Here is a 16,629-nt window from a genome sequence, read left to right on the forward strand (position 1 = left end):
CGTATATGCGTTTGTGCTATGGAAGACTGGGTTCAGAGGACAACCTGCAGGAGTTCCTTTTCTCCTCCTGCCATGAGGATCCTGAGGTTCTTCCTCAGCTGTCAAAAACCTTTACCCACTGAACCAGCTTGCCAGGGACATCATGTGTAAAGATCACCAAAAGTAGTGTGAACACCATGTTACCCTATGCCCACTGATTTTCAAGGATGCCCTATCTTAACTGGTTCAAATTTATTAGTGGGGCTGGAGAGATGGCTCAGCAGTTAAGGGTATTTGTGGCTCTTGCCCGCACCCCTCCTTTTAGACAGCAGGCATATCTATAATAAAACGTCACAGTACACATGCATAGAAAACACCCACACACAGAAAACAGGAAATCCCTAGTGACCCATTCTGTCATAAAGCTGAAGGCACTTCTGGGGGTAGTGTCCTCTCACACCTCGCTGTGTGCCCACAAGAGCACACTCAAGGCCAAGACCAGCCATGTGGGGTTGGGCCCCCCACAGTGCTAGTTTACCTCTCGTGACGGGTTTGTATATGCTTGGCCCAGGGAGTGACACTATTAGGAAGTGTGGCCTTGTTGGGGTAGGTGTGTCATTGTGGGTGTAGGCTTTTTCTACCTGAAGTATTTTCCTAGCAGACTCCAGATGAAGATATAGAACTCTCAGCTTCTCCTGTACCATGTCTATGTGGAGGCTGCCAGGCTCCCTCCTTAAAGATCCTGGACTGAACCTCTGAACCTGTAAGCCAGCCCCAATAAATGTTGTCTTTCTAGGACTTGCCTTGGTCATGGTGTCTGTTCACAGCAGTAAAACCCTAAGACAACTCTCATTAATGCTGCTTGTAAGCCGGACAACACTTCCAAACCCATTTCCAGTTTTGTCCCCTTTTGTTTAAACAGACAAATTCTTTTTTTTTTTTCTTTTTCTCGGAGCTGGGGACTGAACCCAGGGCCTTGCGCTTGCTAGGCAAGAGCTCTACCACTGAGCCAAATCCCCAGCCCAACAGACAAATCCCTACTGCCCACTTAGGAATATTCCAATCTCTTAGTTGGGTGTAGTAGAACACGCCTGTAACCCCAGTGCCCGTGAGGCAGAGCCAAGAAGTTCTCTCACGAGCCATATGTCCTGTGTACTGTGTTTCTACATCTGCTTCTGGAGGGACCCGAGGTCTTTAATGGCGGGACTTGGGTCATTCTTCAATCCCAGGATGCTTGTAGGGAGTGGCTCGGGCTCAGTTTTTTGCCAAGGAGAGAACTAACATTTCCAAGTTACTTCTTCCCGCTCTGCAGGGAGCACCTCGAGCTGCTTTCAATCCGAGAAGAAACTTCAAGAAAAGCAGTGCTCAGTCTGGCTGGGCCCTCAGAGCCCCTGAAGGAGTGGGAAGAACAAAAGGCAGTTGCTTTGAGAAGACAGACTCCACACAGTTTTATAATCAGAAAGTGAATTTATTTTGAATAAACCACTCAACTTTGTGAGATGACATTACCTCAACTTTTCTTTGAAGAAAGACAAGGATCTGGTCAGTTCATGAAAACACTGTCTTTCTCTACCCTTTGCAGGGCAAAAACACCAAACTAAACCAAACCAAACCCTCGCCTCCTGCCTGACCTCTCAGATGTTCTGATGTTAACGAAGGACAAGCACCGAGGGTGCAGAACAAAGGTCTCCACAGGTGAGGTGCCAGCTACAGGTTGGCAGAGCCTCCTGCAGGGCCAAAGGTCAGGGTCACAGCTGAGCAGTGGGAGGACGGCAGCTGTGCAGTTCAGAAAGTACCCAAGGGGAAGTTAGGCTGCAGAGCTGAAACTCTGGTCCTATGTCATGGCAGTGCCACCAAAAGGACTGGATGGAAAGGTCTGGTTACCAGCATCACACACCACCCTGGGCCTGCAGCAGGTACACTCCTGGCTCACAATCAGCTCCCATTGGTATTCTGGGTTCATTCACCATACCCCAAACTACTACTCCTAATCCACCTCACAATCTCACTTGTCAGGGACGACATGAAGAGACAAGGTGAAAGAGGATGTACAGCTGGTCATGTACCCCAAGAGTCACAGCTGTCACCTGTCAAGAATAACTCAATTTTACAGCTTTACATGGTACCTAGGAAATTGTTGACTGGAGGTGAAAATGTATGAATATCAAAGAATCTGCATCATAGTATTCACAGATTTCTCATAGGCTCTCCTAGGAGTTCAAGGAGGTCCTGTCAAGTATAGACAGCTCTGCCAGTCTCAGAGGGGAGGCACTGAGCAAAGCCATGGAAACCCCAGAGATCACAGATCTAACTTTTCAAAGGCCCACAGGACCAGGTTCAAGATAGGAAGGACACGGCACTCAACTGTGCAGAACTGGTCCTTTCTTCTGGCCAGCCCCTTCTCGTACAGGAACTGAGACCACAAAGCAGGGATTCTCCTGGCCTTAGACTCCCAGACCACAGAGACGGGGACTTCTGGCAGCTGCACTAGGCAAAGGGGACCACACCCCACCACGGAGCAGCTTCTGGCCACACTCTAGGTGAACATAAAAATAACTTGTGCAAACCTCTTGAGTCACAAGGCCCATGCCCTTGGTCTAAGAGCCATGCATGCTGAACTCTGACCTTGTGAACTCTGTTCATAAGAACACAACAAGACAGTGACTCTCGTCAGAGTCCACCACCTGAATACTGGATCAAAAGGAACGACCAAGGAAAAGGAAACACATCGGGGGACGATTCCTTACAAAGGTGGATTCCTTATCTTTATGAAACAAAAGGAAGCACCATGCTGAACCAGTCTCCCAGTTCAGGGGTGCGTTAGCCCGCCCACCTCTGCTGTGGGTGCTGGCCTGGGTGGCCTGACTCAGGTAAACCTCACATTCAAGAATAAAGCCAGCCTGCAGTGAGACCGTGCTCTGCTCTGTGCCCTGGCTGTCCAGAAGGAGTGTGACTCTGTACCCGTGCCTATTGTACAGGCCAACTCAGATCCCTATCTGCCACCCACATTCTCCCCTAGAGCTCCAGCTCCAGGGGAAAGCAGAGGCCACGCCAGGGCTCCGGCAGTGTAGACGCTGAGACTGGGTGGGCGGGCAGTATCAAGTTACATTCTAAGTCATGTAGCTAAAGGGTGAAGCACTCCAAAGCCAATTTATTTTAGACGGGCTCCGTGTTACCTATGGTTTGCCTCTTTTCTTTATAATCGTACAACCTTTGAAAATTACATAAGTTGTAATGATCTAATACTATTAATAGCCATTCAGAAAAAAAGTTCCCTCCCGCCCAACAACCATCCAGGGGAAATTTAAAGTCCTCACTAGAGGCCAGCTCAACATGGCCTCTACCCTGGTAGAAACAAAAAGCAAAAAGATGAGAAGAAAACAAATGGACTAAGAGGTGTGTTGCCAGTGTCTTTCAGGAGTGGGGCCCTGGCTGTTGCCTGGGTCGTGAAAGGCAGAGCCTGCAGCATGCAGTTCGGTAGCCGGGTGGCCTCACAGCTACATCTTCCTCACCCCGGCACATCCACAGCCCGGTTTAGGTGTCGTGAAAATCCTTTAGCAGGGTTCTTCTCCGCTGCTCTGCTATGTGCATCTGGTTTTCCAAGTCCTGTCCAATCGACACAACAGGTTTTATAAGTTCCAATGCCAGGAGCGGAGAGCACGCAAAGCCACAGGCGGTGTATTGGACGCTCCAAGGAGTCTAAAGCTGACCTGCCCACCCTCTAAGGCAGCACCTTTAAATCCCAGCCCAGTACAATCACTGTTAAATGACACCCTTCCCTTACCTGAAGGAAGGCGGCAGGCACTTACCCCTCTGTCATAGCTGTCTGCACGCTCAACTTTCCATGAAAGGTTTTCGATCTCAGCCTCCAGCTGAGCCTGCTGGTATTCAAACTGTATGGGCAGAGCAGGAGGGTCAAAAGGAGAGAGGGCTGTAGCCGGGCAGGGCCTGCAGATGGAGGGTACATGCAGCACCTCAGGCTCCAATTAGCAACTGACAAGCCTGACACTGTCCTCAGCATGCTTGTTACTCTTTATGCCCAGAGCTGGAAAAAACATCCAAAGAGCTTCCAGAAGAGAGAGCAAATGGCAAAGTAACATTTGCCGTCCACCACCAAAGGAAGGTGAGAAGCTTAAAGCCATGGGAAAAGATGGTCCCAAAACACCGGGACAGACATTACAAAGGTTAGGTTAAAATGGATATTGTCAAGACACTGTATTTACCCCACATTCTACTCCCCCCAGTCATGTAGTCATCTGGCCAGCAAAGCCTTACGATGGGGGTGCCAATGCATCTCAGCTGGTGAAATACCTGCCCGAGATGTAAGGAGCCTGGGGCTCAGTTCCCATGAACTGGGCGTGGCACACGCTATGGCGCGGGAATCCCAACGCTAAGGAGTATCAGAAGGTCAAGGTCCCCTCCTGGGTTATCAGCAAGTTTGAGGCCAGTCTGGGCTATTTGAAATCCTACCTCCAAAAATTACCAACCAACCAAGCAAAAAAGACCAAACCAAACAGAACAGGACACCCTTTGATTCTTTTTTTTTTTTTTTTTTTTTTTTTTCGGAGCTGGGGACCGAACCCAGGGCCTTGCGCTTCCTAAGCAATCGCTCTACCACTGAGCTAAATCCCCAACCCCAGGACACCCTTTGAAAGACCAAACAATGTGGCCTGTGTGGTGTGGGCCTGTGATCCCAGCACGAGAGGCAGAGACAGAGAGTTTAAATTCGAGGATCTGGGGGCTGGAGAGATGGCTCAGTGGTTAAGAGCACTGACTGCTCTTCCAGAGGTCCTGAGTTCAATTCCCAGCAACCACATGGTGGCTCACAACCATCTGTAATGGGATCTGATGCCCTCCTTCTGGTGTGTCTGAACAGCTACAGTGTACTTATATATAAATTCGAGGATGCCTGGGCTAAGGTTTTTTTTTTTTTTTTGTACTTAGAAGAAAAAAATCAAATAGTAACCATACACTTGAGGAATAAAATGTTACACAAAAAGACTTTCCTCAGTCTTATTTGTGAGAGGAAAATGGAAACAATTGTCCTGTCAAATGATGACACATTAAGGTAAAACATTGTAGCATTTTTGTAAAGAAGAATTCAATCTGGTAAAAGGTGAGAGGCTTGACAACCATACATTTGTGCCTTGGTTTTTGAGAAGGATTTGCTATAGTCTAGGCTGGACAGACAACTCAATCCTGGATCACTGGAGTTATGAAGTTTGTGCCTCTGTGTTTTTCTGGTGCTGAGACTCACATATGCTCTACACAAAGCTTTACTTCGATAACATTAGTTTTAAAGGCTAGAACATGAACAACATAAATGCTATGTTTCCCAACATTTAAGGAATATATAAAAATTACTTTTATCAGCAGGAGGAACAACCATATCTAAGAACAACTAAAGGAAATAGACAACTATAACATAAGGATGTGTATGATACGGCCACTGGCTATCCAAGTGATCATAGGCTTTTTGAGTCCATTGATCTTTAAATATCAAGGTTTAAGGGATCAGGTGCATCTGGCTATTATAGCATCTGAGGTTTATTTCAGAGATGCCCAGAGCCAGAAATATCTTTTTGCAGTAAGACAGTTTTCATTGTGTTCTCCCAATGATATCAGGTCAGAACCATGTCCATCTGCAAAGTGCCTGTAAGAATGGGGCCCCTCTAAAGTTGCAGGGAACAGCAGAAAGGCAGTGATGGCTTACCAGCTTCTTCCTGGGGCCGGATTCCATGTAGTATGCATATGGATAGGTATATTGCAGGGTGTATCGACACTGGAATAAGAAAGAAAAAAGTCTTATCTTTGATTCTACTTGACCCACACATTGGGTAGCTCTTACAATTCATACCCAACCATGCAAATGATGACTCTAGACATGTGGATCTAAAAGCAACAAGGCCAGACTATGGAGATGGTGGACTACAGGAAGACAGGGAAACAGGAAACAAGACTGGCCACAGAACCACCACCCTTCATACTGACTCATAACCACCAGCTGCTCAGAACTTTTCTGTTTTTTAGTGGTCAGTAAAATCTACATCTCAATACTTATCAATTATAGACTTTCTTTTCAGTTATCCATAAATGGAACAAAGAAGAAAAAAGGCTTTAGTTTTCTCTGTTGGCAGAGACAGTTAAACAAACTGCTCAGAAGTCCTTTGGACATTGTGCTGGCTGGTTTTATGTGTGTCACCTTGACACAAGCTGGAGTTATCACAGAGAAAGGAGTCTCCCTTGAGGAAACGCCTCCATGAGACCCAGCTATATAAGGCATTCTCTCAACTACTCATCAAGGGGGGAGGACCCAGCCCATTGTGGGTGGTGCCATCCCTGGGCTGGTAGTTTTGGGTTCTATAAGAAAGCAAGCTGAGCAAGCCAGGGGAAGCAAGCCAGTAAGTAACATCCCTCCATGGCCTCTGCATCAGCTCCTGCTTCCTGACCTGCTTGAGTTCTGGTCCTGACTTCCTTTGGTGATGAACAGCAATGTAGAAGTGTACACTGAATAAACCCTTTCCTCTCCAACTTGTTACTTGGTCATGATGTTTGTGCAGGAATAGAAACCCTGACTAAGACAGACATCTAGCAAAGGGCTAAGACTTCTGGTATATTCAGCACAGGGAAATGTGGTCCTGTAGACACGCATGCAAAGCTAGTCAGGGCACCAAACTCCCCCTTCCCCCTTCTTTCAGAGATAGCCTCCCACCCTAATGTTTGCAGCCAACAGGGACTAATGGTAGAAAAGTGAGCTGGTGGATACCTTGGCCAACAGCTTGGCGGCATTCTGCAGGTACTGCCAGTCAATCCACGTTCCCAGATTGTTCATAACCCTCTCTTGAATCTTCTCGTGAATCCGCTGGTATGTTTGTGCCTCCAGCTGCAAGCTTTTGTTGTGATTTTCCCACTACAAAGCAGAGGAAGAAGGAAAAGGGTAGAGTTCCAGGAAGGTACAGAGGTCAGCAGATAAGTTTAAAACAAACACTGGCTAGTAGGCCATGTCCTCGGATTGCTCTGTCTTCTTATGGAGCACACGGGTCCTGGACATCACTCAACTAAGGGGGTACCAGGTCCTTCCCCAGCATCCTGCACAACTGAAAACCCACATCTGTAGAAGGCAATACCAAGCACGTGCAGAAGCTCCAGTCACTAACTTCCACATATGCACACAGCATCCCAGTGCTCTCACGTCGTCAACAGGCCAAGTGGAGAAAGCCAACTCTGAAAGGGCTGATGTAAGACAAGACACCTACCCTCTCAAAGTAGAACAAGTACTTCTTGAGGGCCTCCCTGGCCTGTGCTTGCTGGCTCTGGTTGACAATGTCAGGATTCTCCTTGTACCGACTACATTCATAGTACTCACTACCATGCGTCTTCCAGTCTCCTAGACACATCCAGCAGAAGTCTGCACAGAAAGGAGGGTGAAGTCATTTACCTGTACAAGACAACCACACACTCCTCCAAGGCACAGGCAGGAAAGTAGGGTGAAGAGGTAACCCCAACAGAAACTCCCAAAGTTGCCTCTTTGCAGAGGGATATACAACTCTCATTCTTGTCACAACTCACTGCTCCCCCTAATTGTTAGGACAGCCAATGGCCTATGAATTAAAAAACATACATGTTGCATGCCTTACTGTGCTGTACAAGATCACTGCTCAGCACAGTCAACACTACTGCAGGAAGCAAAACTGTGCCCAAGAGTCTCATCTGGTCATCTAGAACACAGGCTGCCTATATAAACTGCTACCTAAGCCTCACAATTCTTGCTTGTCCTAAGACCTTTATACACAAAACTGAAAATCAAATTTCTGCCTTTTTTGTGTGTGTGCATCTATGCCCCTGTACGTACATCCTATAGGACAGAGGTCAATTCTGAATGTTGTTCCTCAGGTGCTTAGTAGTCCCCCCAACCCCTCAGAGATAAGCTCTAGGCTAGCCTGGCTGGCAAGAAGTCCCAGGAATCCACCTGTCTCTGCCTTTCCAACACTGAGCACTGAGATTACAAATTGGTGCCACTACATATATACCTGCCTTTATTACCCGGGTAACAAATGGGTCATGTCACAATTATGAAATTGAGAAATTGTGTGGGAGACTATCTGAACATATCTTCAAAAAAAATTTTTTTAAAGCACTGTGGCAAAGCTATATACAGCCTTTTCCGAAAGGCAACTTAAAAAAAAAATCTCTAGTAATCCCCTTGACAGCTATCTGTCTTGGGAAAAGCCTTGACCTGAGTATGCTGGCCCAGGCCTGTGATCCACGCACTTGGGAGACACAGGTGGAGGACTGCTGCAAACCTGAGGCTGTCCGGGCCTACACAGCAGATGCTGCCCACGAAGAAAGATAAGGAAACAGTCTTGCTGGATGACTGAGGATCACGAGGTCACACCAGACGACTCAACTACATGTGTTATCAGACAGCAGTGGAATTATAACAGAATGCTCCCACCCCTCAAATCAAAAGTTGCTCTTAAGCCAGTTCCAGTGATCCCAAGTGATGGAGGTTCCCCTTTGATTCGCTGCTTTGTCTAAAGAACTCACTAAGAAGCAATGGAGACGAAAGCACAAGAAACACAGACCATGCCCCTGGACTGGAGACCAGGCCTGGACTCACCATGCTTACACTTGGAGCATTGCTGTCAGAGAGAAACAAAAAGAAGAAACACATTTAGCAGAGTACTCTGACCAAGGCCTCCATGCTTGCACACAAAGTCTACATGCTTCTACTCACCATGTGATTGCAGCCTCCATTCTTCTCGATACAGATGTTGCACTTGGGACACTGAGGAGACAGAAGGTGCTGTTAGGCTTACACATCATCAGCCCGGCTCTAAGAAACAGTACACAACTCCAAGCACCCACGCCCAGTAGCTCATTGCAAGTACTTCAGGGGAACAGTGCCCCCCCCCCCCAAACGTGGCAGGTCGCTGAGGCTGGAACAGCAATACAAGGAAGTGAGGTCAGCACGCTGGGATCTGAAACAACCCCACTGCCAGCTGAGGCCCACTAAGGCCTCCCCCGTCTGTCCTTGGTATGACACCGCTCAGAGTAAACCCAGGTTGAGGTAGCAGAAAGCAGGCCTGCTGGGCGAAACTAAGTTCTGCTCAGCTTGTTGGACTCTGGCTTCCAGAAGAGGGTGTGGAAACTACCTCCAAACTCTTCTCACATGAAAAAGGACAGCTAGCCTAGAGTGAAGCAGTCTCCCCTCAGGGTGGTGCAGTCTGTGTATGATTCTGACTGAGTCAGTGCTCGGGTGCACAAGGAAGGAACAACAACCCCCATGCCCCTTAACGTTAATGGACACTGAGACTGTCTGGGCTTGTAGTATATAGTCTTGCTTTTTTTTTTTTTTTTTTTTTCGGAGCTGGGGACCGAAACCAGGGCCTTGCACTTCCTAGGTAAGCGCTCTACCACTGAGCTAAATCCCCAGCCCATAGTCTTGCTTTTTATGAGCTATGCCAATTAACCACTTCACTCTGAGGACTATCAAAGCTTAGTAAATACCAATAAAAATCAGGGTCTTTTCCTAGTTAGTTCTTCTTCAGGCCAAACTTTTTTAAGTACTTTGGAATTTATTAAAATAAATGCATCTGGATCTGAAGAGATGGTCAGCAGTTAACAGCACTTGTTGCTCTTGCAGGGGACCAGAGTTCAATTCCTAGCACCACATGGGGTTCACAACCATCCATTAATGAATTCTAGTTCCAAAACATCCAAAAGACATACAAGTGGTGCACATACATTCATAAAGTAAAAATATTATATTATTATTATTGCTGTTATGTTTTATTTATTTTATTTATATGTTAGTATACTGTAGTTCTCTTCAGACACTTCAGAAGAGAGCATCCCATTACAGATGGTTGTGAGCCACCATGTGGTTGCTGGGAATTGAACTCAGGACCTCTGGGAGAGCAGTCAGTGCTCTTAACCGCTGAGCCACCTCTCCAGCCCTGTTGTTATGTTTTGAGACAGGATTTCTCTATGTAGACAGACCAGGCCAGGCCAGCCTGAAACTTACAGAGACCCACCTGTCTCTGCCTTTGGAGTGAGCAACCATGACCAGCTCTAAAAGTTAAAAAAAAAAAAAAAAAAGTATCCAAGGATAAAAATTGGTACAACTATACTAAGCACGGCAGAGTGTCCAAAGACCTAGCTAGGGTACATGCTCTTCTCGCAGATGGATGGCTAACCTATGGGGAGAGCCCTGGGCAGCATACTTAGGAAAGCTCCAGTACAGGTAACATACAGTCAAGTCCTTACGTCTTTAGTGTGAGCACTAATGTAGTTAGCTGTTTCGGAGTCGTCCGCACACTTGGTGAGCCATTTCCGGATTGTGGCGCAGTCTGTGGGGGCGTGATACATCTGTCGACACTTGAAACTTAAAATTGGAAAAGAAACATGTTCAAATAGTTATCAGGTCAGGGTTTCCTTTCCTCTTGTTTGAATGAACAAATCCTGATTTAAGAGATTAGGCAAGGGGTTGGGGATTTAGCTCAGTGGCAGAGCGCTTGCCTAGGAAGCGCAAGGCCCTGGGTTCGGTCCCCAGCTCCGAAAAAAAAAGAACCTGGGGGGGGGGGGTGAGAGATTAGGCAAAATCCCTCTGGAGGTCTTTGGGACTTTATGCACCTAGGATAATAATGGAACACATTATGAATGCTTCTTCATCTCGAGCCCAAGATGCTTCTCTCAACAGGGTCACAGATGTTAGCTTCTCCTTAAACCCTCTGGACGGTTTGGATTAATTAACCCTTTCTGAAAGGAGTCACACAGAACCCAGTTTCCGTTTATCCCCCCCCTTCTTAGTTGCTGGGGATTAAACTCATGGTCTTGAATTTTGCCTTGAAGCTACAATCCCAGCCCTAAGGCCATTCATTGCCCGCCCCCCTCCGTTTTGTGTTTCTTTTGTTGTTGTTGTTGTTGTTGGAACTGGGCTTTTGTATCTTGGGCTGGTCTCCAAAGATTCTTTTCATCTTGTGACTGAACACTTCCAGAGTACCATCAGTCCAGGCATGAGCCAACATGTCTGCACATAGTTGAGGGCCTTAAATCCAAGGCTTTATGTACTATCCAGACACTCTACCAAGTGAGCTACAACTTTAGCCATGAGCTCAGCTCCTTGAAAGGCAAGTGAGGAGGGAGAACCTTCACTCAGGTTTAAGGTAGGACTGAGACTCTGGGGAACCTCTCTACACCTTCTGGCTAGATGTGCACATAAGGATGCACCAATACCAGCACTGTTAAGTCTGAAGGTACTATCACATGTGAAAGAACTGAAGCTTAAATGGTAGGTGGCAGTGCACACCTCTAATCCCAGCACTTGGGAAGCAGGGGCAGGTGGATCTCTGTGAGTTCTAGACTACCGAGTCAGAGGACAGTTAGCACCACACAGAGAAACCCTGTCTCAACTACCCCCACTCCTCCCTCAAAAGAAGTGAAGCTTAAAAAAAAACAAAACAAAACAAAGCTAGGACTCAGGTCCTCAATTTCCTTTTGTACAAGTCAACAGTGAAGGTCTCCAAGGCAGCAATTACTCAGTTCTCTGCTTTAAGAGGGAGAGTCCGCTCACGGTCCTGGGCGGCTGAAGGTGCGCACACCCATTTGCTGCGAAGCTCCTGTGAAGCCAGACCATGGATCTTCCAGGGAACTGCAACTAGGACAAACCTGGATCCAAACCATGGCTCTGCTATTTACTAGTAGTTAGTAACCTTGTAACTTGACTTCCTGACAGAGAACACTACGATGGTGACAGAGCAAATCTCACAGCTGTGATGATGCAGGGGAATGACTGGACAGAGGCTTGTCACTTGGAACTTATTGAATGAGGACCTCAGATGTAAAATTCACCCACAACTTAGTTTTACACAAGTCAGCCAGTGCCAGCAGGGTGGACCATGAAGTCAGTCCTAGCATTACTACCGCTAATGGAGGGCAGATCTTCCTACAAAGTTAGTTCCAGGTTAGCCAAAGTTACATAGCAAGACCTTGTCTCAAAACTAAACAAAATGAGACAAACAATGTCCTGAGCTCAACTCTTAGCACCATATAGACCTTCCATGGTGATGCGACTCTGGACTCGCAGCACTGTGGAGGCACGGGGAGACCAGAGATGTTCAAGATAATCCTTGGCTATGCTTTGAATCTGAAGCCAGTCTGAGCTAAATGAGATCTTGTCAAAAAATATAAAAAGATAATAAATTTAAAATGTAAAAGTTAGCTAAAAAAAGTTCAAAACAGAAAGATGAAAAGTGTTGGGCTGCGGAGATGGCTCAGTGGTTAAGAGCACCCGACTGCTCTCCCAGAGGTCCTGAGTTCAATTCCCAGCAACCACATGGTGGCTCACAACCATCTGTAATGGGATCTGATGCCCTCTTCTGGCACGTAGGCAGAACATATTAAATAAATAAATGTTTAAAAAAAAGAGAGGAAAAAAGTGTTGAAGTCAAAACGGTAGACAGTGTCTTGGCCATGAGTACAGCATACACCTAACATATTCCCCAGGAATCTGCCACTTCCTTGCCCCCAGAGTCTGTTCATTTGCCAAAACTACCTGGGCACAAACCTGGCTACCTAGAGCTGTACTCTTCTGGACAGATAGTCCAACTCTCCCAGTCCTGTCCTCACAGACAGCAACAGGCTCTTTGGAGGAAGACGGGCCCTGCACCCAGGACTGCTCGGCATCCCCTCTCTTACCAGAAGACCTCGTTGCACCGATTGCACTGCACTCGGCGAGCTCTCGGCTCCTGTACCCGAATAACCATGGGGCAGTCTGCACCAGGGCACAGCTGGAGCTGGTAATGACTCTGTAAACACAGCGAAGGAAATGATGAAGCGATCGGCTAACGGTTGCACCTCAGACGGACTGCTCAAGTGCCTCTGTACTCCAACTGATGGCTTACATCAAAGGGCTAAACATGTTTAGGGTAGATGTTGTGAAAAATAGATATTAACTAATTATTACAGAGAATATTTCTTTAGCTTAAAACAAGGAGCTGGGTTGATGATTTAGCTCAGTGGTAGAGCGCTTGCCTAGCAAGCGCAAGGCCCTGGGTTCGGTCCCCAGCTCCAAAAAAAAACAAAAAAAAAAAAAAAAAAACCAAAAAAACAAGGAGCTACTAACTCCTTGTTATTTTATAAGTGTGCCTGTAGGCTGGAAAAGACATGTTTGTCTATAGCTCCGGATACTTAGCTACTTGGAAAACTAAGGCAGGAGAACTGCTTGAGCCCAGAGAGTTTAATCAAGGAGATCTGGGTCAACCAGGGAGAAGAGGTCTCAGGAAGAACATGTTTGGATGTGGGTTGGATGGTAACACAGTTCCGTTACCCGTGCATCTGACAGCTCAAGGACTCAGAGACGCTCAATAATCTATCCATGGTAACAAATTATACAAAGCAAAAGGCCTTGTGTTTATCCTGCATTTCTGCAAGACAACGACCAATCCAATAGCTTTTAAACGAAGTCATAACAAAGGTGGAAATTGCACTGTGTAGAATCTGCAAAACTGGGCAGGTGGCCTAAAACAGAACCAACCATGCTGGTATCCTGAAGAAGTTTTCAAATTGTTAAAACCCAAACAAAACAGCCCTTCTCTGGGCTGAATTGTACTGAAAAACAAATGGAGTAGCAACCCTTGAGCTAGGTCTGACCTGTGCTCACCCCTGAACCAAGATGGCTTGCTCAGCTTGCTCAGTTGTCTGTGTCTGCTGGACGACAGGGATGCCTGTCCACTCACGGCAGTGGAAACCAAGATTCAGGTAAACTAACGAGCAAGTGGTCTCACAACGAGGAAGCAACAGATCTTGGATTCACACAGCATTTTTTCAGAGCACAAGGTCTTTATCACAGTTTTTTAAATTAAATTATGTGTCTAGTATAGGGATGAGGAGGTATGTGTGGATGCATGCAGGTGCCTAGAAAGGCCAGAAGAAGGTGTCGAGATCCCCTGTGGCTGGAGTTACAGACACAGGACACGAGTACTGAGAACTAACAAGATCCTTCCTCTTCAAGACTCTAAAGTACTGAGCCTTTTCTCCAGCCCCAAGAGCTATGTGATTTACCACCAGCTGGGACTATACTGCATATGGTAGCCTCAGGAAGAGAGAGGGCAAAAGAACAGGGCCATTCATACCTCCACATAGTCCCTAAAGAGGTAGCGCCTGTATTTATCTCTCAACTCTTCGTTGGGAAGCAAGGGAAACACAAAGTCCTCTGGTGTTCGAAGCGGACAATCCTGAGCCATACATGAGATTCCTGTTGAACAAAGATAAAAGTGATGGCGGCCATACTGTCTTCTACACCCCCTTTACAGTACAATATACTTATCCTCCATGTTCCACCAACAAATTCTAATTCCATATAGGAAATTCTCTGTTCAAAATAGTTATCAAAGCTAGCACCTTTAATCCCAGAGGCAGGTTAATCTCTGTGAGCCGGCCTGGTCTACAAAGTGAGTCCATGATAGGCATGGCTGTTACACAGAGAAACAGTGCCTCAAAAAACTACAAAACAAGAAAAAACAAGAACTTATGCAAAGAGAGAAATTAACATGTTTTCATAATAATGTAATTACGATAGATATTGGGCTCAATTACCCAAATATCATTATAAGCACCACTAAATAAAATTAAAATGTTAGAGGTAGTGGCTCATGTCTCTAACCCCAGCACTGGGGAAGCAGAGGCAGAGTTTAAGGAGAGCCTGGTTTACATGAGATCCAGGTCAGCCAACGCTACATGGGGAGTCCTGTCTTAAACAACAACAACAACAACAAATTATAGACTTAGTGATTAATACGACTAATGATTTTGTTTTATTATGTACATGAAATTATTACTAGTATACTCATATTTTGGTGTTTCCTTTTGTTGGAGGGGAAGCAGAATACTACTATTTCATATAGTCCAAACTAGCCTTAAGCTTGCCATGTAGCTGAAGGAGGCCTTGAACTCCTGATGCTTCTGCTTCTACCTCCAAATGTTGAGCTAACAGTGTGCCACCTTGCCTAGGTTAATGTCCTGAGATTCTGCAGATAGCAACGAACATTGCTCTTAGTATTATCAAGTGAGGGGCAACAAATACTCCTGCACCACATAATCAAATCTGATAAAGGTTACATTGCCCCAAAGCAGTAGCTGGAATCAAGGCATGGTAGGCAGCTAAAGGACAGCTCCCTCAGCATCCTACCCTCCTCACCCCCTTACAGTTAGGAGCTTCTTTTTATGAGGTCTCGGCTGCCCTGGAACTGAATCTGTAGACCAGGCTGGTCTCCAATTCAGAAATCAGCCTGTCTGATTATTGGGGATTAAAGGTGTGCACCACCAATGATTAACAAAGGATGGTTCTCGTAAAAATGACATAAAATCATTTTGTACCCACACCAATATTTCTAAAACCTTTAATTTTCTCATTTTACTGGAGACTACAGAAAACTGTATTATTTAGATCTGTTAATCTTACAAGAAATGTTTACTTAAGTATATGAAAACAGACTGAAAGACAAATATTTTAAGGCTGGAGAGATGGCTTGGCAGTTAAGAGCACTGGTTGCTCTAACAGAGGACTGGGTTTATGCCCAGCACCACATGGTGGTCACTGTCACCTATCACTTAGTCCCAGGGACCCTATGCTCTCCTCTGACCTCTGCAGGCACTAAACACACATGGTATACACAGAGTTACATGCAGACAAAATACTTAATACATTATATGCATAAAATCGAATAAATAAATAAATGTTTTTCAAAAGACCTTTTTTGTGAGAGCTATATTTATTTTCAGTGCAGACTCACCTACACCGACACCATCTTTGACGAGGACTGAGCAATGTTGCTCCCAACAGCTTCGGCAAAACTGATGCTGGCAGGTCAGAGAGAGCAGGTTTTCCTTCCGCACAAACTGCATACACACTGCACAGTGGTGAGGGGGGTGGGCTGTGGGGACCTGGAGTGGGAGGGGAAGAGCAGGAAAAGGAGAACAAACACCACATAAGGTTCCCAAAAGCTGAACTGTAAAGGTCCTCACAGTCCACACTACAGTTTGCCAAGGGCAGTGGTTTTCCCACAAAAACATGCTCAAATCACAAAACAGATTAGCTATGAGGGTTTTCTGTCTTTGTTAAAGAGCTGAGTTAGGTTCCCAATACACATATGGCAGCCCGCCCGTACCCATCTGCAATCGCAGATCCAGGGGTTCTAATGTTTTCTGCTGGCCTCATACACACTAGGCATCCATGTAGTACTACACATGCATTCTCATAAGACAAACATTCATGCCTTTAATCACAGCACTCAGAAAGCAAAGGCAGGCCCAGCAGATCTGAGTTTCAAGCAAAGCCTTGTGTATATGTTAAATAAAAAACAAAAAAAAAAAAAAATTGGGGGTGGGGATTAGGAGCAAACTAAGGATTGTGGACATTCTATACAGCACCAAACAAGGCTGGTGCTGACACTGTGAGTCACAGAGAAAGCCATGAACACTCAAATACAGCTAGCCGCTCACTCTAGTTGGAGACACTCACGTGTTTGGATGGATTAGGTTGAACTCGCGCCTCAACAAGCAGCTGAGCAGAATTAGACCTGTACCTGGAAAACAAAAGGCAAAACAGAGAATCACATTGGAAGACATTTTTAACTTTCAATGACAGAA

The 16,629-nt window shown here is 46.0% G+C and overlaps 1 protein-coding gene across 6 annotated transcripts in view; it reads right to left on the reverse strand.

Annotated features, from left to right (window-relative positions):
• Positions 1–1,426: 1,426 nt before the first annotated feature.
• Arih2 (ariadne RBR E3 ubiquitin protein ligase 2) overlaps positions 1,427–16,629 on the reverse strand; it is a 59,159-nt gene continuing 43,956 nt past the window's right edge. For 5 of the 6 annotated variants that reach the window (XM_008766537.4, NM_001012275.2, XM_006243785.5 and 2 more), the window contains 12 exons: positions 16,502–16,565; positions 15,774–15,924; positions 14,115–14,236; positions 12,679–12,788; positions 10,249–10,366; positions 8,717–8,767; positions 8,600–8,621; positions 7,236–7,387; positions 6,746–6,889; positions 5,693–5,761; positions 3,789–3,872; positions 1,427–3,585 (listed from right to left, as the gene is read on the reverse strand). In XM_008766537.4, coding sequence (XP_008764759.1) covers positions 3,514–3,585; positions 3,789–3,872; positions 5,693–5,761; positions 6,746–6,889; positions 7,236–7,387; positions 8,600–8,621; positions 8,717–8,767; positions 10,249–10,366; positions 12,679–12,788; positions 14,115–14,236; positions 15,774–15,924; positions 16,502–16,565 — 1,159 coding nt within the window. In that variant the 3' untranslated portion in view covers positions 1,427–3,513. Of the gene's footprint in view, positions 3,586–3,788; positions 3,928–5,692; positions 5,762–6,745; positions 6,890–7,235; positions 7,388–8,599; positions 8,622–8,716; positions 8,768–10,248; positions 10,367–12,678; positions 12,789–14,114; positions 14,237–15,773; positions 15,925–16,501; positions 16,566–16,629 lie in introns of those variants that run through there. The other variant, XM_063265630.1, reaches the window with a different exon arrangement.

The sequence above is a fragment of the Rattus norvegicus genome, chromosome 8, assembly GCF_036323735.1.
Source record: "Rattus norvegicus strain BN/NHsdMcwi chromosome 8, GRCr8, whole genome shotgun sequence".
NCBI classification, from domain to species: domain Eukaryota; kingdom Metazoa; phylum Chordata; class Mammalia; order Rodentia; family Muridae; genus Rattus; species Rattus norvegicus.